The 24,244-nt window shown below is 41.1% G+C and overlaps 1 protein-coding gene across 1 annotated transcript in view; it reads left to right on the top strand.

Moving 5' to 3' along the window:
- The window catches only part of LOC145405880 (putative neural-cadherin 2), a 167,812-nt gene that overhangs the window by 15,255 nt on the left and 128,313 nt on the right, over positions 1-24,244 (top strand). The window contains exon 2 of the mRNA XM_080277137.1: positions 9,286-9,519. Within this exon, the coding sequence (XP_080133263.1) occupies positions 9,286-9,519 (234 nt within the window). The remainder of the gene's footprint in view (positions 1-9,285; positions 9,520-24,244) is intronic.

Raw genomic sequence — 24,244 nt, 5'->3', positions numbered from 1 at the left:
TCACACCTACACCATGTATTACATACACCATGCTACATAACAATTAGTTGTTAATGTAAATGTAGCAAACTTTTCGCTCAGTTTGACCTGAGTGCAGGATTTTTCACAGTTGTCACAGAGTTTTTTCCCCATGCTTGCTTCTATTAACATAAATACGAGTTTTTTTACCCTCATGGGTGACTGTGATTTTCTCCTGTAGCAGGGTAGTACACACACCACAGTGTGAATCTTATGTGACAGGATTTATCTGTATGTACATCAGTTTTTTTTTTTTCTGAAGAAAAAAAAAATTAATTTTGATGGTGAGTAATGTCATGAATTTGCACAAGCGTATTTGTAGGTTAGTGACATTTTGTTTCAGTGTGAAAACCGCGAAGTCTAGTGGAATTTTCACTGCATATCACTCAGTTCAACCGTCCTAGCATTCACTCGATTGGGACGGTTTTAAGAAAATTTTTTCACTGTTTCATAAGTGATCATCCTTGCGCGTGACATTAGCGCCTTCGCTGAGTGATTTATTGTGAGCATATATCGCTCACTTTCTTTCCGTTGACCGTTGAAGCAAACACGGCCAGCCCTCGCTCTCTTTCATAATTCAAAGTTAGTCAGGCTTTGATCGTCGTGAGAGCAGGTTTCTGTGCCCAGCGTGGAGCAGCGCCGCCGTTGTACAGCGAGTTCCTGAAATCTCCACCTAGACGGTGAATCGGCAAAGGAGTTTAGCGTATTGCAGCGTCTGTCCTACGTACCGGTACCCAGTCATTCTGCTTAGCCCCCTCTACTGACCAGTATTTCTTTTCGTTTTTCCTAGGTTTAAGTTTACCTTTTGAGTGAGCAAGTAAGTGTATTCTTCTTGTTATTTTGAATTCACTTTGAGACTCATGTAACATAAATTTATTTCATTGTAATTAATAAATTTACAGATCCTTTTCATTGAGCTTAATGTAGTTAAACTTGTGTTTTATTTCTCCACATTTAGCTTATTTTAGTTGCCACTCCTAGTTTGCACAACGGTTTGTATTATTCATAACTGGTACTTAGGCCAGTCCTTTTGTATTAAGCTTAAATCCGTTGTGCCAGCCAGGAGTTAACCCGAGGCATCCCATCGATGTATGGGTATGTCGCAACATTTTGTCACAGCTAGTTCAGTCAACATACTGGTACGTTGTGCAATTGCAAGGTTCATAATTTGCACAATTTTCAATTTTTGTGCGTGATTTTTTGAATGTATACACGGGACACCTTCCTTTATTCCTCTGCAAGATACCAGGCAGGGACAATGCCTTACACCGCATACCCTTCCCCCCCTGCACGCCATTGTCTCGGCAATTCACCTGTTACCAGTGACCTCGCCAATAAAGACATTCAGGGCCAGAGTGATTCCCCAATCGATGACAATGTGGAGGATAAAGTTTACATAGCATTAGAGGAAGAAACAGTCAGAACTGATGATCAGGTAATGTCGCCAAAAGAGGTCAGATATGTTGATGGGTTAGTGAGTGAAACAATGCTTATAATGCTTATATTACTGCTTGAAAACCAATATACTCTTGTACTACATATAAATTCGTACCAAATAAATAAACAAATACCGTTTATGAGTGGTCTGGAATAGTTACCCTCCCATATCTCGTTTTCTTTGGAGCCAGCCTGGTAGAAAACTCAGTAAGGTGAGGAGGTGCTGCTACCTGTATCGAGTATTTTAAATCTCAGGTGAGCGATTTCTCTATGAATTTTCGATGTTTCTCACCAAAAGCGGAGGTTTGAGCCAAAATTGTTTTTTTCCAAAATAGCTCGGGATTGGGGGGTGTCGAAGGTGCGAAATAGCTCGGGACATGACGGGTTAATGCAACGGCAAGAACCTGTTTATCATTAATAGCATTAGTTATTGATTGTCAGGGGTGGAGCCACTTTCTCTAGAGGCTAACAGTACTAACAAACAGCATGCGTAATTAGTCTCTACTGTGTACTGTTGAGAAAGTTTATAAATTCTCATCCTTATAGAACCGGCGAAGTAAGCCGGCATAAAGTAAAACTTACTGCTTGATTTCACAAGTCAATTCATTGTCTCCATTTTTATGCTACATATAATTATTTTTTTAATTATAAAAACACATCCCCCCGTGACAATATATATATATATATATATATATATATATATTCATCCGAACCTCCTTTCCCACCCTAGGGCATATATATATATATATATATATATATATATATATATATATATATACTCTCATTCCTGAGCACATTCCAGCACTTGGCTCCTTTCTAACTGGAAGGGACTGAGTATGTCTGGCAAGAATACTTGTATACTTTTCATATTCTATTAATCTTTACCTAATTCACTCTTGTGACTTACTGTTCGTTTTATTGATGGTACCCCCATCCGATATCATCAGATCAGTAGGCAATTCTTTTACTGAAGCGATTAATAAGCTCTCTCTAACTCAGCATTTTCGAAGTTCTCTCTTAAGCAGGATTAGCAAAAATATGAAAATTCGTTACAAGATTCAAATGCCCACTTAGATTGTCAGTATCAAATAACAATCACATCTTATACACCCTCCTGGATATCCTGAAAAGGACTGCCATTGTTGAATAGATGAATGTGCAGTTGCTCTCCATTCATATCAATTTATTTTCCATGCCATTATAAATACTTCAATGTCTTTATCAGATATCACAAATCTTTCTTGAAAATTCATATACACTGTTCTTACTTATCACATTTCACACTCATGCCACAACAGTATCTCATACATAAATGTGAAAACTACTGGCCATACCAAAGGTCCTCCTGCAACTTTGTTGTACTCTGTCAACTAGTTGTGACTGGCCACCACTGATCGCCTTGGAATACAACTGCAAAATCAAGAGTATTAACGGCATTACTACATTTTTTTTTTTTTAAATAACAGAATGGAGGAAGGAAAAACAAATGAATAAAAATAAAAATAATCCATACACAAGATTACTGGTGTCCTCTGTTCATAAAATATCTGTAACAGTTAGACTTGAACAGCTGTGGGTTGAAATTTGGAGGGAAACAACTCTGGGTAAGCGAGTTCCAGATTCCAGAAAGATGCAGTTCGAGGAATGAAAGAATTCTGATAGGCAGATGTTCTTCAATATGGCTGAGTGACATTCCAGTCATGAGCGCTACCAGATGCCCGTGTAGCACGAGGGAAGGCATGGCGAGGTGGCACCATGGACGCAACTTCGTCTGAGCATTTGCCATAAAAATAACTGTAAGATAATGCAAGGGAGGCAACATTCCTTCTTACTTGCAGGGGAGGTAGTTTATTTGAAATAGCAGGGTTGTTAATAATTCTAACAGCTTTGTTCTGAATTTTGTCTAGTTGTTTTAATGCAACCTCTCCACATCCATTCCACAAGGGTGAGCAATATGCAAACTGAAAGCACACATGACTCTTATAAATTATAGCTAACTGCTCATCAGTAAAGAAGTTACGGACTCTGTACAATAATCCAAGTTTTTTTGAGGCGGTTTTAGCAAGTGAGCTAATATGTGAGGTCCAGCTGGGGGCATTGTTAAGTGAGAGGCCAAGAATTTCAATACTTTTGGAGATGGGAATAGTAGAAGTACTGAAGGTAATGTACGAATCTGGCAATATCTGTCTATTAGTAAATGTTATATATTTAGTTTTCTATCTATCTATTGCCAGACGCCTCAATCCCGTTTGGGGTGGCCACAAACAAATCGCCTCCACGTCGCCCTGTCCCTCGCCATTTCACTGCCCTGCTCCCAGCTCATACCCCCCTCTTTCATATACCTCTCCACCCCATGCCTCCATCCCATTCTCGGCCTCCCCCTTCCTCTTCCCCCCTCCACCTCACTCACATACACTCTCTTCGTCAGTCTCTCATCCTCCATCCTCTCCACATGGCATTAAATGAGACAAGGTTGTTTTGTTCCCATTCACTGATCGTAGAAAGGTCTTGATTTATGGAGATGGCTGTACTGAGTTGAGAGGTTGAGATATTAGACTTTGTACAGGGGTGTCTGAGTGTGAATGAACTATGTGGTGTTGAGTCATCTTCGTATGAGTGGATGGGATTGTGGGTGACAGATAAGAGATAATTAATATGAACCAGGAATAGGGTTGGCACCAGAACTGACCCCTGCAGCACGCCGGTGTTAATTGAGTGAAAATTGGAATATACATCATCTACTTTTACTCCTATTTTCCTGTCACTAAGATATGAAGAAATCAAAGGAACAAAAGACGTTAGTCCATAGCAAGGGAGTTTGGACAGCAGGGAACGGTGCCATACTTGGTCGAAAGCTTTAGAAATATCAAGAGCTACTGCATGAGTCTCTCCATGGAGATCAATTAATTGATGGATGGTATGAGTTAGGAGATTGAGTATGTCAATGGTGGATCTTTCGTGGCGAAAACCATAATGTCTATCACTAATTAAGTTGTTGGATTCAAGATGTTTAACAATGTGCTTATTAATTAGAGTTTCAAATAGGTTACAAGAGAAGATGTGACAGCTATTGGTCTGTAATCAGAGGGGTTAGAGGAACTTCCTTTCTTCGGAATTGGGTGGATATTGGCTTCTTTCCATGAATTTGGGAATAAAGAAGTACGTATGCATAGTCTGAATAATTTAGCTAGAACAGAGGCAAGTTCAGGGGAACGCTTTTTCAAAACAATTGGAGGAATTCCATCTGGGCCTGGAGCTTTGTTGGTAGGTAAATTGTCCAGGATGGATTTTACATATCTTGTCTGTACTTAAGTGGGGCAATTTCGGGAGAGTCAAGTTCTAGTACTGGGACATTGTGGCTGGTATCGTCTATGGTAGAGTTTCTGGCAAATGTACTGGCAAAAATATCCGCTTTCCCATGCGGGTCATTTGTAATGTTGCCATCTGAAGATCTTGGTGGGGGAATGGAAGATGACTCGTTAAAGATATTATTGAAAGAATTAAGAGTTGACCAGATTATTCTATTGTCATTAGGGTTGTTAAGTAGTTTTGATGCTTGATTTTGAAGAAAGTTTGATTTAGGTAGATTTATTACAGCTTTTGTATGATTTCTAGCAATTTTAAATTGAGAGAGTGATTCAGATGTTATTGATTTTAAGTAAGAGTTATATGATAATGACTTTTGGGTTGTTGCTCTGGCACAGTTGCCATCAAACCATTTTGGAGAGTTCGATCTTTTAGTGAACTGTTGACGTGGTATGAATAAATCCATACCAGCTAGTATTAAGTCGCAAATGTGGGACTCGGTAGAATTGGGATCACTAGAGAAGAAAGACTGCCATGGAATGTCAGCAAGATGATTTCTAAATCCATCCTTTTTTGCTCTATCAAAATGCCATCGGGTCACCCTGACAGGTTCAGAATGGGAAGATGTGGGGTGGTTAACTAATGAGGCTTTGATGAGTACCATTAAATTAGAATATTTCATGTAATATCTCCCAATATTAAACATATTTAATGTGATATCGTCCAATGCCACAGGGGGCTGGGACGTGTCGACCATATATTTTTTTTTTTTTTTTTTTTTTTTTTTTTGCAACACCTCCGTCCGCCTCTTACCTGTTTGACACACAGTATTAGACAGCAACTTAAGGCTATACTTTAAATGTTTTGGGAGTAAATTTCATAGCACCCATTCTTTTGAAATATGTTCCTGAATACACCATTATCCCCTTGTAGATTGTTGACGAACACCATCTCGGTGTTAAAACTATACAAGTAACATACAAAACAATTTGACGCGTATTGTACAAAATAAATCGCTAAGGAAGAGTTGTTAAGAGATCTTCAAAACCACTTAAGTTCAATCCCTAAGTCCCCAACTCTTCCCAGCTCCCTCAAACACTCTCTGTCACCTTCTCTTCCATCTGTCAAATCCCTAGCTTATCTCTCTTTGTTCTTTCACCCACCTCTTAGCTTGTCTAACTCTCCTGGACTCACCTGTTCTCTATCTCTGTCTGTCTGTCTGTCTGTCTGTCTGTCTGTCTCTCTCTCTCTCTCTCTCTCTCTCTCTCTCTCTCTCTCTCTCTCTCTCTCTCATTTTAGCATGCAGGGGGGTTTCAAGAATACGCCCCCAGTATCCCTGCTTGTCGTACGAGGCGACTAAAAGGGTTGGTGGTGGGATAGTGCCCCACCCCGTAAAAAGAACTAGCTAAACAAGCGAATAAAGTGCCTCGGACCAGGACGGATCATACGTTGACGACTAAGGAACGGACAATGGATTTTCTGAGGGTGGGAACGTGGAATGTGAGAGGAGTGAATGATGAAGTGAAAGAGAGAGAGATTGTTCAGGTGCTTGAGGATGCAAAAGTGGATATATGTGGTTGACTGAAACTAAATGGGAAGGTGAAAGGTGAGAGAATGGGAATAAGGTTTACCTATATGTGCGGGAGTTAATGAGAATGTGAGGGCAAGAGAGGGAGTATGTTTGATGATAAGCAAGAAGTGGAAGGAGAATATAAGAGAGTATGGAACAGTGGGTGCAAGGATTGTATGAGTGAGGATGAAAGTAAATATACAACTGAGGGCAATTGTATGTGTGTATGCTCCGACGGAGGACCGAGTGGCAAGAGTGAAAGCATGTATGGACAAATTTGAGAGGAACGAGAGAGTGTTTTTGATTGGAGACATGAATGGCAAAGTTGGGAATGTACGAGTGGATGGAGTGGTTGGTCAGTGGGGTATGCCAGCTGAAGTAGATGGGAATGGTAGTGCTTTGGTGGAATTTGTGCTGGTAAGGGTAAGCAATAGCCAACACCTACTTTCGGCATAAGATGATCCACTGGTATACATGTAGAGTAATGAGGAGGATGGATGGTGAACTTGTTGAACGAAAGGCAATGATAGACTACGTGTGTGTGGATGACCGAATGAGAAGACAAATGTTGGATGCAAGAGTGTGGAGAGGGTGGGGGAATGGAGTCTCGGACCATCACTTAGTGATGGCCAAGGTAATGCTGCAAAGAAAATGGTTGAGGAGACGAAGGGGAAGACAGGAGGAAGCAGCTCCTGTGAGAAGAGTAGAGAATTTGCAAGATAATGAGAAAATGGCAGAGTATAAGAGCATAGTGGAAGAAAGATTGGGAAGGTATGAGCTAGAGCAGATGGAAGGGGTGGAAGACGTATGTAAGATATTCACGAAAGAGATAGGCACAGCGTGTGAGGAGGTTTGTGGAGCGTGGAGTAGATGCTAGGGTGTGCAAGGGACAGCATGGTGGAATGATGAGGTGAAACGAGCTGTGGAACAAAAGAAGAAGGCATAGAGTGAATGGTTAGCGAGTAGAGGTAGGGGAGAAGATGAGGGAGAGAAGTGAGAGGTATATGTGAGCAGGAGAAGGGAGGTGAAGAGACTGGTGAAGGAGAGTAAGAAGAAAGTGGATGAAGAGTTTGGGAGGAATCTGAGTGTGAAATGGAGGGAGAGTAAGAAATTGTTTTAGAAGGAGGTAAAGAAAGTAAGGCAGTGTGAAAGGGGAAATAGTAGGGGAGTGAAAGATAGGAATAATAGATTGTTGGTGGAGAAGAGAGAGATATTGAGGAGTTGGAAGGAGCACTTTGAGGATTTGTTGAATGTAAAGAGTGAGAGCAGTGTGAGTATAAGTGGTTGGGGAATAGCTGGGAGAAGAAGAGATGAGAGGAGGGAGGAAGAGATCAGAAGGGCGGAAGTAGTGGAAGCAATGAAGAAGATCAAGTTGGGAAAGGCCCCAGGAATTGATGAAGTGTGTGGTGAAATGCTGAGGTATAGGAGTGAGATTGTTGTGGAGTGGATATGGAAGTTGTGTAGATTGGCTTGGGAAGAGGGAAGGGTTCCAGAGGACTGGAAATCAGGTACAATTGTTCCTTTATACAAAGGAAAAGAGGAGTGAGAAGTATGTCGTAGCCATAGGGGTATTTGCCTTCTTAGTGTGACTGGTTAAATATATGGTAGAATACTCGTTGATAGGGTTAGGCATATGACAGAGGAGCTAGTTGGAGAAGAACAAGGGGGATTTAGGAAGGGAAAAGGGTGTGTTGATCAGATATTTGTTCTAAGATGTTTAGTGGAGAAGTATCTAGAGAAGGGAAGGAAAGTGTATGCTACCTTCATGGACTTGGAGAAAGCTTATGACAGAATAGATAGGCAAGGTATGTGGAAGGTATTAAGAATATATGGAGTGGAGGGGAAATTGTTGAGAGCTGCGAAGAGTATGTACGAGGGAGCTAGGGCTGCGGTGCGAGTGGATGGTGAGCTGAGTTGATTCTTTGATCTCAGTGTGGGACTGAAACAGGGTTTTGTGATGTCTCCATGGCTGTTTAATATATGCACGGATGGGGTTGTAAAGGAGGTGCAAGGTAGGGCAGTGGATGTGAGGGTTGCTGTAATGAATGAGGGTGAGATTTCGAAGATTCCGGTGTTGCTGTTTGCTGGTGATGAATGGGAGTTGCAAGGTTTGGTGAATGAATTTGGGACAGTGTGTAGGAGGAGGAAGCTGAAAGTTAATGTAAACAAAAGTAAAGTTATGGTGTTTGAGAGGAATGAAGTCACAGAATGTACAGTGAGGTTGGATGGTGAGGATATGGAGAATGTGAGTGCATTCAAGTACTTGGGTAGTGTGATGAGTAAGGATGGAACTTTGGGGGATGAAGTGAGTGAAAGGGTACAGCAGGGAAGGAAGGTTGTTGGTTCACTGAAAGCAGTGATGAGAAATAGGGAGGTGAGTATGGAAGTTAAGAAGTCACTGCATGATAGTATTGTGATCCCTACGTATGGAAGCGAGGCGTGGACCTTGCAAGAGGGGAACAAGTCAAGAGTGAGAGCAGTGGAAATGAGTTACTTGAGAGGAGCAAATGGAGTGTCATGGAGGGACAGGTTGACGAATGAAGACGTGAAGGAACGTTGTGGGGTGGATGTGGATGTGGTTGAGAAGATTAGGGGAAATACACTGAGGTGGTTTGGACATGTGGAGAGAATGGAGAATGAAAGACTGACTGAGAGGGTGTATATAGGTGAGGTGGAGGGAGGGAGAGGGAGGGGTAGACCGAGGATGAGGTGGAGGAATGGAGTTGAGAGGTATATGTGGGAGGGGGTGATGAGTTGGGGGGAGGGTAGTCAAATAATGGGTGACAGAGCGACTTGGAGGCGTTTTGTCTGCGGCCACCCTTTGCGGGATTAGGGCGTCGGGCTATAGATAGATAGATAGATAGATGACTGAACTGAGAACTAATTATCTTATTTTTATCAGGTCTGGATCCCCTCAAAAGGACCGATAGAACTCTTTCATTTCTCTTTACCAGACCTGTCGGCGGGTGTGGTGTGGGCGTGGGATGCGGACGACGAAGACGAGGGTAGCAACGCCCGCCTCACCTACTCCATCTCACAGAACGTGGTGGAGAGTCAGTCAGGTCAGGACATATTCTCCATCAACCCCACATCCGGCCTGGTGACCACCGCCGTGTGCTGCCTTGACCGGGAAACCATGCCTGAGTATCGCATTGAGGTGCTGGCCATGGATGGCGGCGGTTTGAGAGGTGAGACACGGCAGAGATGCTGGAAGGACGGTGGGTAATTTGTATTCCCTTCTATTAGTTTGTGTCTGTGAACAACATAACACAAACGGTTTTGATCCGACTTTAACCAAACTTGGTTGAAATGTTCAGGATCAGCCAAGAGGAAGATATGTTGCTAGAGCAACAAGTCAAAGGTCAAGGTCTCATGGCAAATCTAATTAAGCTGTTTTGATCAGATTACCAGACTTATTGATGGGCTGAGGGTAAGAGAAGAACGAAAGGTTTCGATTTTGAGAATAATCAGTCACAGGGCAAGATCAGAGTTCCATCCGTGTGCCTGAGTGTAACAGAATAACCCAAACAATTTTGATAAGATTTCGAGCAAACAGTGGAAGTATTGAGGGTCAGACAAGGAATTTACCCTTTATTTTAAGAACGATGGGTCAAAGTTCAAGGATAATGATTCATTGTAAAAAAAGAATGTGTAAGGCATTGTCTTTCTCCATGTGGAGGAGGAAAAGAAGTGGAGAAAATGCAGGAGGAAAAGAAGGAAGTGATTAGGACAATAAGTTTTGTGTATCAAAGCATATCGCACATTGTGGACTTATATGGTGACACACTTCACTGCGAGACCGTGAACAATAATTTTTAAATCCCATTGCTTTTATCTTTGGGGTCCAACAAGCTTTTCATATTTATATGTGAAGGTGTAATAACTCTCTGTCTTGAGTAGATCAATATTTATGTCCGGAACTGTAGGCTACATGATACGAGAAAAATAATGACCCCACAAAATAACATCGATATCTTAATTATCACAACAAGTTTTATACTTAATTTTCCTACATACAGACGCGTTTGTTAAGTTTCCGAGACTCTTCAAACTCAAGGAGTGAGATGTGTACAATAGTCTCCATTAACTCCCTGGACTACAAAATTTTCTAAGCTGAATCAAGCTGAACACTCCATCAGAATGTTGGAGTGAAACAGGGATGTGTCATTTCTCCTGCTATGAAGTTTGTAAATGGATGGAGCCAATAAAAAGATACAAGGTGGGGGCAGTGGATGTTGGAACGGTCTTAATGAAAGATGACAGCGATTGGAAAGTGCCTGTTCTGTTCTTTGCAGATGATACTGTATTGTTAAGTGAAGACAAAGGGGGAACTGCAAGGCTTGGTGAATGAGTTTGGGAGAGTATGTAAGGAACGGAATCTAAAGTTGAATGTAAACTTGTGGATTTCGAATGAAATGAAGTCACGGATTGCACTGTGAGGCTGGATAGTAAGGAACTGGAAAATGTGAGCGCATTTAAGTACTTGGCCAAGGTGATGAGTAAGGATCGAAGTTTGGAAGATGAAATAACTGAAAGGGTACAACAGGAAAGAAAGGGTGCTGGTCCATTGAAATCATCGATAAGAAATAGGGAAGTGAACATGGAGTTAAAAAAAACAAATCTCTGTATGGCAGAATCGTTATCCCCACTCTAACGTACGGAAGTGAAGTGTGGGTCTGGCTGGAGAGGCACAAGTCAAGACTTAGAGCAGTGGAAATGAGTTACTCATATTTGAGAGGAGCTTGTGAAGTTACATGAAGAGACAGAGTGGCAAATGAGGATGTGAAGGAGCGTTGTGATGTGGATGTGGATGTAATAGAAAGCGTTAGGAGAAATACACTGAGGTGGTTTGGCCATGTGGAGAGGATGGAGAGTGAGAGACTAACCAGGAGAGAGTATTTAAACAAGGCGGAAAGGAGAGAGGGAGGGGAGAGACCGTGGATGAGATGGAAGGACGAAGTAGAGAGGTATGTGAGAGAGGAGGTTGTAAGCTGGGGAAGGGCAGCGAAATGACAGGGGACAGGGCGACATGGAGGCAATTTGTCTGTGGTCACTTCTTACGGAGTTACAGCATTTGGCTATAGACAGATAGATAAATAGAATGAAGTAAACTGGAAATCACAAATATAAACAAACAAACAAGATGGGGCGAGACATCACTCACTTAAAGAGGGAAATATTTACGTTAGGTTAACTGCACACAGATTTTTTAATATACCGTATATGTAGGCCAGAGGTCAATGGGAGGTGGTGGTAATTGGGCTAGCACATCCAGCTCCTAACAGGAAAAACCCGAGCTCATTTCTTGTTCTGGTCAGAGTTTTGAAAAAGAAAAAAATGGTTTCCACATTATTATTGTTCATACATTATTAAATCTGGAGATCTGGCTGTGTGCTTTAGGGAAGGCTTATGAGTTAGCCAAAACTAATCGTCTGCTGTAAGTACCTATGCTTGTGCAGTTGATAGACATTAATCCTATGGGTAAATTTTTACTTTTACTCCCGCACGCCATTTTTGCATGGAATTTTCATTTTCCTAGTATTTTCAGTGTACTTCATTTTAATTTGACCTTCATTTCTGTCGGAAATCACTCGTTTTTGAGTTACACTCCCCCCACCCCCAATGTTTTATTGTTGAACAGGAGGTTCTGGCAGGTTGGATTACGCAAAAACGAGTGATTTCCGACAGAAATGAAGGTCAAATTCAAATGAGTTACACTGAAAATACTAGGAAAATGAAAATTCCGTGCTAAAGCCTAACCCTGCTGAAATAAACCTAACCTAACCATACTTAAACCGGTAAATTTTAACAAGTGGACAATACACCCCCTAGGTAGTGCAATATATTTTTCTGGCAGTTTTTGATGTGATATCGAATGTTTCTGACCTTCATTTTCGTCGGAAATGCCTCATTTCCCCTTTTCCAATCATGAACTTTGACTGGATAAGTAGGTGAAATCAAGCATTTTCCCAAAAAAGTGAAGTAAAAAACAACTCAAATCGCATCAAAAACCACAGAAAAATATAATTTTAAGCTTCTTATCGACCTCGTGTTTCCTAACTGGGGGGCTTCGCCCCCCAGACCCCCTAGCCTGGCCGTGTTTCCTGACTGAGGGGCTCTGTCCCCCAGACCCCCCTGACATTAACCTAACCTAACCTAACCTATCCTAGGGGAATGCCTACCTAGAGATACGATGGTCCAGGACGAGAGTCGTCCGTTTCTTGGTTTTTGCTTATTTTTTGTACCGACCACGTCAGTACCACAGATGTTTGTCCTTTCTTAATTTACTCGGTTCCTGACAGTCTGGGCAATAAACTTCCAAAGGTAATACACCGTGCCTTATAAGAAACTCAATAGCCTCCTCACTCGCGTCTTTTCTTGGTCTTATTCAAATAAAAAGTATGCCTGCACCGCCAGATCTGGTCTTTTTCTCTAAAAACTAAGTCTGTATTATGTTCTGGGCACTTTGGAACTGTAGATCTAATTACTCCATGGTCTTTCAAGAATGATATGGCACTATCTTCGTTTTCATAAAACGTAGCGAAAGCTTTCATGTAATTTAACTCGCATCAATTACAGACCGCCATAGCACAATGACTTAGTTCAGGGGACTGACGAAGTTTCAAAATTTGAAATTCGAGGGGAAATGAAAAGGATGCACTTGATTGGCTATTGTCTATTGAATGTGATTGGTTGAAGCCGACTTACATGCACAGTTCCACCCACGCAGCGGTAACGCACGTACTAACACACACCCTACCCTTGCTAATGCACGCACGAACACACATAATATCCTAGCCTCCACTCCGTCTACATGTCCGCCCGCCTCTGTCAGGTACATTAGTTAGTGGTTAATTAAACTAGTAAAATTAAATTTGCGACGGGTAGGACACACTCTGCGTTGCTAAGTATCATATTCAAAGTAAGATAATGGAAGAAAATGTGCCGAGTGCCGTACGGGAGTAATTATACAATAATACCATCCTATGCCATCTCTATTGGTTCGTTCGTCCAGCATCAGATTAAACTCAGACTTGGTAATCTACCATTCTCTTCAGGTTTTGGAAGAGGGATTGTGTACGTAGTTCTTGACGCGGAAGATACTATCAGCGCATGTGAAGTATGTATTCCTTAAGCTATTCTGTTTCATTCAGATTGAGTAATCAACACGAATGTAACTTGTCCAACTAATATGAGTAAGAACTTGTGGCAAAAGAGCGTGATGATCATAAAATAAGGAAAAATTTCTAGAAAGTGATGTCTCCACATGATGGCTTGGCTCCCCAACTGTACAAAGGCCTCTTATTTCCCTCTCAATCCCTGGAAAGGATGAAGATAGCCTGCAGGAGAAGGCAGCATCAGCTCAAGTCCTCCAGATTCATGTTCAAATGAATGTTGGGATACAATATATAAAGGAAAAAACAGAAGTCTGTGTGAAAGCATGCCTGGATGCAGGTGCTGCGTGTGTGTGTGTGTGTGTGTGTGTGTGTGTGTGTGTGTGTGTGTGTGTGTGTGTGTGTGTGTGTGTGTAAACAACATAACTCATTAGGCTTCTTCCATTTTTTGCCAAACTTTGTGGAAGAGTCGAGGGCAAGCCCAAAGATTGATCAGTTGCTTCTCATGAAATTTCAGAGGTTAAGGTCACACGGCTAAATCAGAGTTTCACCCGGGAAGGTCAGCTTAAACAATTTTTATCCAGTCAACCAGGGCAGTACTCCCAAGGTGGAAGAAATGCTGATGACATGGAGAACTGGAGCTTCCACTTCATCAGCCCTTGGGACTAGCTCCTGACCATCCCTTTTTCCTGAACCTTTTCAGTGTTGAAGTAACACAAAGAGTAGGCCAGTATGCTCTCCACAACAAGTCCCTCTACCTGTCAACATTAAACTACATGCACATTACACGCCAGGTCCCGGAGTCCCCAGGAGGGGAGGGGCATCAAAGGCCCCACCATCCACCCCTCTCCCGGTGACGACCAGGCGAAATGCCTGGAACCACTGTCTGACTCACTTCTTCAATTCTGTAACATTCAAGGCCTTTCTTCTAACTTTATTTCTGTGAACATTACCTATCCTCCTTTAAACCTCGCCTTCTCTCCTTCACTGAGACTCAACTATCTAAGGCGACTGAAAGCAAACCCTTCTATGTACCCTCCTACTTCCCCTATATTCATTTCAAAGCCAAAGGTGGCTGTTGTTTATATGCATGCAATGACATATCTTGCTTTCTGAACTTGAATCCTCAGAATTCTCTTCTCTCTGGCTTCTGCTAGCCTGTATTTCTTTGACTAAATGTACCTGTACAATTTACTTATCCCCTAATTCTACTAACTATAAAAAATACTTCAACTATCTTACTTCTAACATAGAACACATCCTACCAATTTCTCCTTTCTCTGAAATCCCCATTCTAGGTGATTTCGATACTCACCACCGCCTTTGGCTCTCTTCCCCTCTCACTGGTCCATATGGTGAACAAGCATAGGTACATATTTTCTAGGCTTAATGACCTAGAGTAGCTTGTACTGCACCCGTCCCGTATTCCTGACTGCCTTGAAGAGAGTTCAAACATGCTTTACCTCTTCCTTGCCTGTAATCCTTCTATTATGCTGTTAATCTTTTTTCTTTGTTGGGGTCCTCCGATCACAATCTTATCACCTTAACCTGCCCTATTGCTCTAGAAAGGCCTGTGGACCCTTCCTAGAAGTGGCGGCTGTGGCACTTTGGAGGTGCTGATTGGGAGGCCCTCAGGCAGTACTGCTTTGATTTTTCGTGGAATGATTATTGCGTTCATGGCCGAGAACCATCTGTGTGTGCCTTGCGCATTTCGGAGGTTATTCTCTCGGACATGGAAGCATACATTCCTTTCTTATATCCTGTGACTAATGCAAAAAAAACTTATTTAATCACGCCTGTTCTAATGCTGTCAACAACAAGGGGAAGGCGTTCAAAAGGTGCTGGAGCCAACCCATCCCTTAAACTCATTTCTTTTATGTTTTAGCCTGGCATTGTGCTAAGTTTGTTATTAGCTCTGTTGAAAATAATCATTCATGCTAAATGCTCTGAGCTCTTCAACTCAGATTCTTCCGGCTACTTCTGGCACCTTGCGAAAAACTTTTCTCACAACTTTATCTCATGATCCTTTCCTCCTCTTTTCCACTCTGATGACTCTGTAGTTATTTCTTCTGCTGATAGAGCAGAACTCTTTGCCCATGTTTTCTCCTCCAATTCCACCTTAGATGATTCCGGTGCTGTTCCTCCATCGCTTCCTCCATCTGATTTTCTCATAGCCAACATTAAAATGCCTTCAGTTGATGTATTTTCTGCCATCACTGGCCTCAGTACTAACAAGGCATATGGGCCTGATGGGGTTCCTCCTGCTGTCCTCAAGAACCGTGCTTCTGTGCTTACACCCTGCCTAAGTAAACTCGCAATTTTCTGCCAATTTGTACATCTTCGTCCTGCTGGAAGTTTGTTCTCATTCAGCCTGTCACAAAGAAGGTTGACCATTCCCAGCCCTCTAACGATGATCCAATTGCTTTAACATCCTGTATTTCAAAACTTTTTTAGCCTATTCTTAACTAGAAAAAAAAAAAAAACTTTATCACAACCTTCTTCCAGATCATCAGTATGGGTTCCACCAGGGATACTCCACTGGAGATCTTTTCACCTACCTTTGAGATTTCTGGTCAACCTCCTTTCGGGATTTTGGCGAAAGCTTTGCCATTGAACTTGACATTTCAAAGGCCTTCGAGGGAGTCTGGCACAAAATCTTGAATTCCCAAACTGTCCTCTTATGGTTTCTGTCCTACTATTTGCGCCTGCATCTCTAGCTTCCTTTCTGGTAGTTCTATAGCTGCTGTTGCAAACAGCCATTATTCTTGTAAAGCTATGAGTAATGTTCTTCCTAAGGGTTCCGACCCATCACCAACTTTCTTCCCTTTATTCATCAGTGGCCTTCTAAGCTTTATATGATCTAACCCTAACCACTCATACGCTGATGACTCCACCATTCACCTTTCCATTCGCTTCCTTCAGCATCCATCTCAACAGTTACTTCATTAAACAAGGAATGGGGCTATGGCACACCTAATGTCTGACTTGTCTTATATCTGTGATTGGGGTAAAAGTAAGCTTGTTGTTTTTAATGTATCAAAATATCAGTTCTTACATCATTCAACCTGATAAATGCTCTGCAGAAGTATCCTCTGTATCTTAATAACATCCAGCTAAATCCTGCATCATCTTAAAACAAACTTGGGGTTTCAGTCTCATAGGATTTATCTTAGAAAGATCATTATTATTAAATCTGCTTTTAACAGATTAGGTGAGCTAAGCCAACTCCATGCATTCTTTACCCAAAGGAAAGGAAAGGAACCCAAAGGTAAAGAAAGTTTGAGTGGCGATAAATCAAGGTGGCCATGACAGCTTCGAGTTTTGGCCAGCGCTTGCCCACCAGTTTTCTGTTTCGGATATTAACGTGGTGTTTTGTTTCATTGTTTGCTTCTTTTCTATGTAGCTGTAGTGTTTTCCCTGTCATCATCATCATCATCGTCATCGTCGTCGTCGTCGACTTTGTATTCGTAATCATCATCATCATTATCTTCATCGCCATTACATAATCGCCTTGGTTGTCACTGTTTGTCAGCATCACAGTCACCATAACTGACGCAGTCTGTCACCATTACAGTGCCACCATCACAGTCCTCGTCAGTCACTCTCACAATCAGTCCTCGTCAGTCACTGTCACCATCTTCTTTTTTTTCCCTGACAAGTCATATAAAAGTAGTATCAACTGTGGGCAGAGAAACCTACCAATCCTTTCTCAGTGAGAAGTAGAAGAGGTGAATTATTAAACGAAATGTTTTCTTCTATTGTGCCATCAGAGGAAAAGGCCGCCAACGGGAATCCTCACCCAAAGCAGTGTTCTGCATTCCATATTTGGTATTCCTCCCGAGCGACGGAGAGAGAATCTTCCTTTATCATAGTCTTGTTGTGGGTTTCATGCCATTAAAGAAAAATAATCATTGTAACTTCCCATCTTCACATTCGGCAGGGAAGTATCTACAAACTTTTGTTCGTTATAATACTGTCGAGAATAAAATTTCGCATTATATTATACTTATTGTACTTCACACTTTCCTTTGATGGCAAGTTTTCCTAAACTGAGGGAGGTTTTGTAATGTTTCTCTTCCTGTTAATGATGCACTATGATATGATTCATGAGGAAGGATTCAGATGGACATGTCCTTAGCGTAAGGATGACGAGGTAGAATAATCGACTGCCTTTTCCCTCAGGCTCTACTTTGGTTTTTAGGTCCTTACATACTTTTGAAAAGTTTATACCTGTTTTCACCAGCCCATGAAATTCTTTTTCTAGGACTGGGCAGCTGCAGTCAAAATTCCTTGTATGTTAGGGGTTATTGGCTGTATTTTGAGTATAATAGGAGGCTATGAAATGCCCGTTACTTAACGATTTGTTTTCCATATCATACCTTAACACTGCCATTGCTTTTTTCTATTATTAATATATTTTGTATCAGAATCATGTAAGTGGATAATGAACGTGTAGTGCAAAATGAATAGCTAAGGAAAAATCGTTACAAATCACAGTGCTGCTTGGAATACGACCCTCTCAACTAACGAAGGAGACCATCCGTAAAGCGCTTTCAATCCGGTACCATTTTCAAGTTCATTATATTGTTTTTACTCTAACCTCTTCTAAAATTGGCATCCCTCCATCTTTAATGCTGAATTGTAACAGTAGGTTAACACTAGAATAAGGTGCTGGCCACGAAAAATGCTCTGAAATTCTTCTTCGCGCCAGCCATGTTGTCTTTTTTCTTTTTATGCAGGAAAGAAGGAGCCAACAGCCAGGGGGCCGCAAACCGTTCCTTCCAATAAAAAAAAAAAAAAAAAAAAAAAAAAAGTGCCAAATTCTATATCCATTCATTTCGAGATGCCTGGACACAATGCGTTTGAAAGACTGGAGATCATAGGAAGTAGGAAATACAGACAGAGGGGGACAGTTCAGGAGTTGACCTGTTGCATAAATAAAGGACTGGGAGTAACGGTTAACTCTTGCATGAGAGAGTTGGACAGAAAAGGGATGAGAGTTTGTTGCTAGACGGGTGCTACGCGCCCGTCGTAGAGGTGGAGGGATGCAAGCAGACAGTTCAGAGGAGCAGTGACCATTGAAGGAGCGATAGAAAAGCGATAAAGATGCAATAATGCGGCGAAGAGACAGAGGTTGAATGGAGCCAGTAAGAGAAGGAGAGTTGATGAGAAGAAAAAGCCTTTGACTCCGCCCGATTGAGAAGAGCTGTATGTGGGGAGCCTCCCCACACATGAGAGTTGTACTCTACACAGGGGCGAATAAAACCCGTGTATAAAGTCGACAACTGTGCAGGGGCGTCATTTGGGGGGGGGGGCGAGGGGCGCTCGCCCCCCCAAGCTTTCTGAGGAGGGCCTCCAAATCAACTACAGTTGAAAAAAATATAAGGTTAACACCGTGAAATTAAAACTAATTTGTGTTTAGCCTCAGTACATTTTGAGTGAAATATATCTTGTTTGTGTGTGTGTGTGTGTGTGTGTGTGTGTGTGTGTGTGTGTGTGTGTGTGTGTGTAATAATCAGAATTATTTACTAGGTATATTATAGGATGTCATTGTAAATATGTTCCTAGCCCGTTGTTCAGTTACCTTTTTTTATTGTATTCTGGCTATCATTAATAACTTTTACTGTATTCATCTTAGGAAGTATCTACCTGTAGGTAGGAGCCTTAAGAGTTCATTTAGATCAGTGGTTCCCAAAGTGGAAGTTGCTTTACTGGTTGAAGAACTTGAAGCTCTACAGGCATCATGATCCTATATAGTGGAAATATATATATATATATATATATATATATATATATATATATATATATATATATATATATCCCATTGGAGCCCGGTGTCCGGAAATATATATATATATATATATATATATATATATATATATATATATATATATATATATATATATATATATATACTCCATTGGAGCCCGGTGTTCGGAATATTGGACAGAACTGGGATTTTTCAAGTCTTTATAAAGTAGGGAACCCCCGGGTAGAGACCTATGAGCTTCGCGACTATGAGTCGATAGGCGGAGGGCGGTACGCTTAGTACCCACCAAGCACCAATCCTCGCCTAGCACCCGTGGGATCCAATGGGATATATATATATATATATATATATATATATATATATATATATATATATTCACCAGTAAAGCAACTAACAATACTGACTTAGCCACTACATCATCCCCTAGTCAAGACTCAGATTTTATTTCAGTTGATGAAGCAGAAGTCACATTAGCACATACTGTTGCACTGAACCAAGATAAAAAATAAACAAAAGACAGTCCATCCATATCACAAACTCCAGCGACTCAAGCAGCTGATATATCTAAGTCCCCCTCTGATAAACCCAGTCAACCAATATTGCCAAGCTACCCAAGCAATCAGAATAATAGGAAATTTAGAAGTCCCTATTTTGATATATTTTCTTAGTTAGAATACTCGGTCTCAAAAGATGCGTGTTACTGCTCTCCATGTAGGCACTTTGCTGGAGCATCTGTTCGTAAGGAGGAAGGATTGGGTAGGGCACCGTTTATTGATGCTGGAACAAGGAAATGGAAAGATACCAATACGCTTCTCAAACAACATCAGGCAAGTGAAAGACACATTAATAGTATGATCGCTTGGTCTGATGTCAAGGATATTCAGTCACCGTCCACTCAGTCTTTAACATCTTCTCTATCTTCAGCTAGGCAACAAGAAATTGAGGACAACAGGGAACATGTAAAGTTACTTTTAAAAGTCACTGCATTACTGAGAAGGCGAGGCCTGTCTTTTCGTGGACATAATGAGGGTGGTGATACATGAAATTCAGGAAATTTTGTAGAAATTCTTCACCTAACTGCTGAATCAAATCCCTCTCTAAAACAAAAGTTAGATTGACCAGAATGAGTTGATATCAGTTGTTGGAATACATTTCAAGGACACAATTTGTGCGGTACTTTGGTAAGGGTATTGTGAAGGAACGTGTCACTGGAACCTATCACAAGGAAAAGGTTGATGCTGCAAGTTTAGCTGATTTTATATATAAGGAGATAGAACAATCTGGTTTAATTTGGTATGTGTGGCTCAGTGTTATGATGGTGCTAGCGTTATGAGTGGATGCTCTAGCGGGATTCAAGCAAGACTACGGGATAAAATTCCCCAAGCAGTATACATACATTGCCATGCACACAGGCTGAATTTAGTACTGGGCGACTGCATAAAGAATACCAGTGGCCTCTCTTCATTTTTTTCGATTAACACACTTTACACATTTATTAAACAGTAAAACAGGGAACCACCTTTTCACACAGGCACAGAAAGCAGATCTTAAGGTTTTGACACTATAAAGACCTACTGTAACTAGATGGTCTTGCTATTATAGGTCAGTATCAAAGGTTAAGCTTCGCTATGGAAGTTTGCTATTAGTGCTTCATACAGTTTCAGAGGGTTCTGATTCAGAAGCTGCGGCAGAAGCAAATGGACTGTACAAAAAGTTAGTTTTTCAGGTTCGTAATGGATCTACATATTACTGAACAAGTCGTTAGAGTTACCAATAGTTTGTCAGATCAGCTTCAAACAAAAGAAGCCTAACTAGCTGAAGCTTGCTCTCTCATACAGTCAACTAATGAGGAATTGCAGGTCTTGAGAACGGACGAGGTTTTCTCTGATATTTTTGACAAGGCTGAAGATTTTGCTTCAACATATGAGGCAGATACCAACTTGGAAAATTCAAATCAGTTGAGCAGACCAAAGAGAATTCAGAAGGTATCATCAGGACTAAAGAGTTTCTTAAATGATTCAGCTCTAGGGAGAAATGAGGTGAATACTTGTACTGCTCCAAAGACTGAAATCAAAAGGACCTATTTTGATAGACAGATTTCTCTCAGAGGTTGATATTCACTTCACACAAAACATGCCCCTAATAGAAGCAAAGAATGCACTTGACTGCAGTTCCAGAGACTTTCTAGAATATGAGAAGCTCCCTATTATTGTACAGTCTTACAAAGATAAATACATAAATGAAATTCTTCTAGTTTCCCAAATATCTGTTGCAAAAAGACATTTTCTAAGAAAGAGTAAGCAGCCAAAGAATCTGTTTTAATTATATGAACTCAAACAATTGGATTGTGCGTATTCAGAAATAGTGGGAATTAAGAAAATTCTTGTCATCCTTCCAGTAACTACTGCAGGCAATGAACGACCTTTTTCAGTACTTAGTCAAGACATATCTAAGAACCTCAATGAGAAATGATTGCTTAAGTGACTTGCTACTTATGGCCTCAGGAAAGGAACTTGTTAAAAATCTTAACTTTAACACCCTGGTTGATAACTTTGCAAAGCAGGGGTCAAGGAGATATCCATTGTTGCAGTAGTTTATTCATTTTTCAATGCAATAAAGATAAGTAGTTTAATTTTCTATTTCCTCTAATGAATTCTTAAATTTATATACTCTTCTTATGTAAGCCTCTTCCAAATTTAAGAAAAATCATTTTATTTCCCCCACCTCTTAGTGTAGAGATTACTTTTCACATTATTTTATATGGTTCATGGTATTTCGGAGGCTAGTAAGCTAAAAGTTTTCCATTTTTAATTCAATTACAAGTTTACATCTTTTCATTCTCAGTTTTATATTAATTATCTTTTCATTAGGCTGTAAGAATGAAGTCAGTTTAAGCTTTCGCCAATACAAATATTTTAATTGCTGTTTGGTCTATTATTCAAGGTCATTAGCATATAATGCAGTGATATGTACTTTACCGTACACTTTAAATTACATATTCAACTTCACATAGAAATACTGCCAATGCTAGAATATCCATTAGTGTGTCTTACAGGAAGTAATTGGTTTAAGAGATAATTATATACAGTAATTATACAATTATATACAATAATTATGTAATTATATACTGTACTGTATATCTTTGTTTACTGCTTTAATTCTCTAAATACAGCTTTCCATATGGCTTCAAAAATGCTCACTCACCACTCCACCCACGTGGGGAGATGGGAGTTGGGGGGCCTCCTAAATAGCCCATACCCCCCCCCAAGGAAAATTGAAATGACGCCCCTGCAACTGTGCAGGGGTAAAGAAGGTACTGAGTCGGCTTAGCACGCCCAATCTCTTGGAAGCAGATTTTACAAGAGATCCAATATGATCTTTCCAAGATAAGTCCCGAGTGAATGATACCCCAAGCATGCTCAAGGATGATGCAGGCTTGAGCTGGATATTATTAAACATAAGTGGGTACTCCTGTGGAAGATTGTGTCGGGTTGATAGGTGTAAAAACTGAGTTTTTGATGCATTAAAAACAACAAGATTATTTTTTTCCTAGTAAGAGATATCAGCCAAATAACACATTAGGTTTGCCATAGCCTCATCCCTTGTTTGTTGAAATAAGTGCTGAGATGGACGTTGGCAGAACCGAATGGAAAGGTGAAAGGTGGACTCATCAGTGTACGAGTGGATAGGGTTAGACCTACAGCTTAGAAGGTCATTGACGAAAAAAAGGAAGAGAGTCGGTGATAGGACAGAGACCTGAGGAACAACGCTATTGATAGGTCTAGGAGAAGAACGATGGCCGTCTACAACAGAGGCTATAGAACGACCAGAAAGGAAACTATAGATGAAGGCACAGATACAAGGATAGAAACCGTAAGAAGGCAGTTTGGAAATTAAAGATTTATGCGAGACTCGATCAAAAGCCTTTGAGATGTCAAGTGCAATGGCAAAGCTTTCGCCATAGTCTCGAAAGGAGGATGACCAGGATTCTGGAAGGTAGGTGAGAAGATCGCCAGCGGAGCATCCCTGACAGAACCCATACTAACGATCAGAATGAAGGTTGTGATAGGAAAGATGCTTTAAAATTTTTCTGTTAAGAATTGACTAGAAAACTTCTGAGACACAGGATGTTAAAGCAATTGGACGATTGTTAGAGGGTTGGGAATGGCCACCCTTCTTTGGGACTGGCTGAATGAGAGGAAACTTCGAGCAAGAAGGAAAGGTACAAGTTGACAGACAAAGGGGAAAGAGTTTACCTAGGCAGGGTGTAAGCACAGAAGCACAGTTCTTGAAGACAACAGGAGGGACTTCATCAGGCCCATATGCCTTGTTAGTATCAAGGGCAGTGATAGCAGAAAATACATCAGCTGAAGAAATTTTTATGTCAGCCATTAGGAAGTTCAGAGAGGGGAAGTGGTGGAGGAACAGCACCGGAATCCTCTAAGGTGGAATTGGAGGAGAAAGTCTGAGAAAATGGATCTCCTTTATCAGTAGAAGAAATAGCTACAGAGCCGTCAGAATAGAAAAGAGGAGGGAAGGATGATGGGGTAAAGTTGTTAGAAAGGTTTTTGGCAAGGTGCCAGAAGGAATGGGAAGAATTCGAGTTGGACAGTTGAGAGCATTTAGTACGGATGAAACTATTTTTAGCAGATCGAAGAACAGACTTAGCACGATTCCGGGCAGAAACATAGGCAAGATGTGATTCAGGGGTGGGTTGGTTCTGGTAACTTTTATAGGCCCTCTCCTTGTTGTGGACAGCATTAGAACAAGCGTGATTAAACCAAGGCTTTCTTGCATTAGTCAAAGGATATGAGAAGGGAATGTATGCTTCCATGCCCGAGAGAATAACCTCCGTAATGCGCAATGCACACTCAGATGGCTAACGGTCATGGAAGAAATAATCATTCCAGGGAAAATCAAAGAAGTACTGCCTGAGGGCCTCCCAATCCGCAGGTCCAAAGTGCCACAGTTGACGTTTCATTGGAGGGTCCACAGGCCATACCGGAGCAATAGGACAGATCAAGGTAA

Source organism: Coenobita brevimanus, chromosome 68, assembly GCF_032717465.1.
Source record: "Coenobita brevimanus isolate Jiangsu-jjx chromosome 68, ASM3271746v2, whole genome shotgun sequence".
In the NCBI taxonomy this organism is placed as follows: domain Eukaryota; kingdom Metazoa; phylum Arthropoda; class Malacostraca; order Decapoda; family Coenobitidae; genus Coenobita; species Coenobita brevimanus.
Note: the sequence above shows the minus strand (reverse complement) of the source record. Positions and strands in the feature narration are given on the sequence as shown.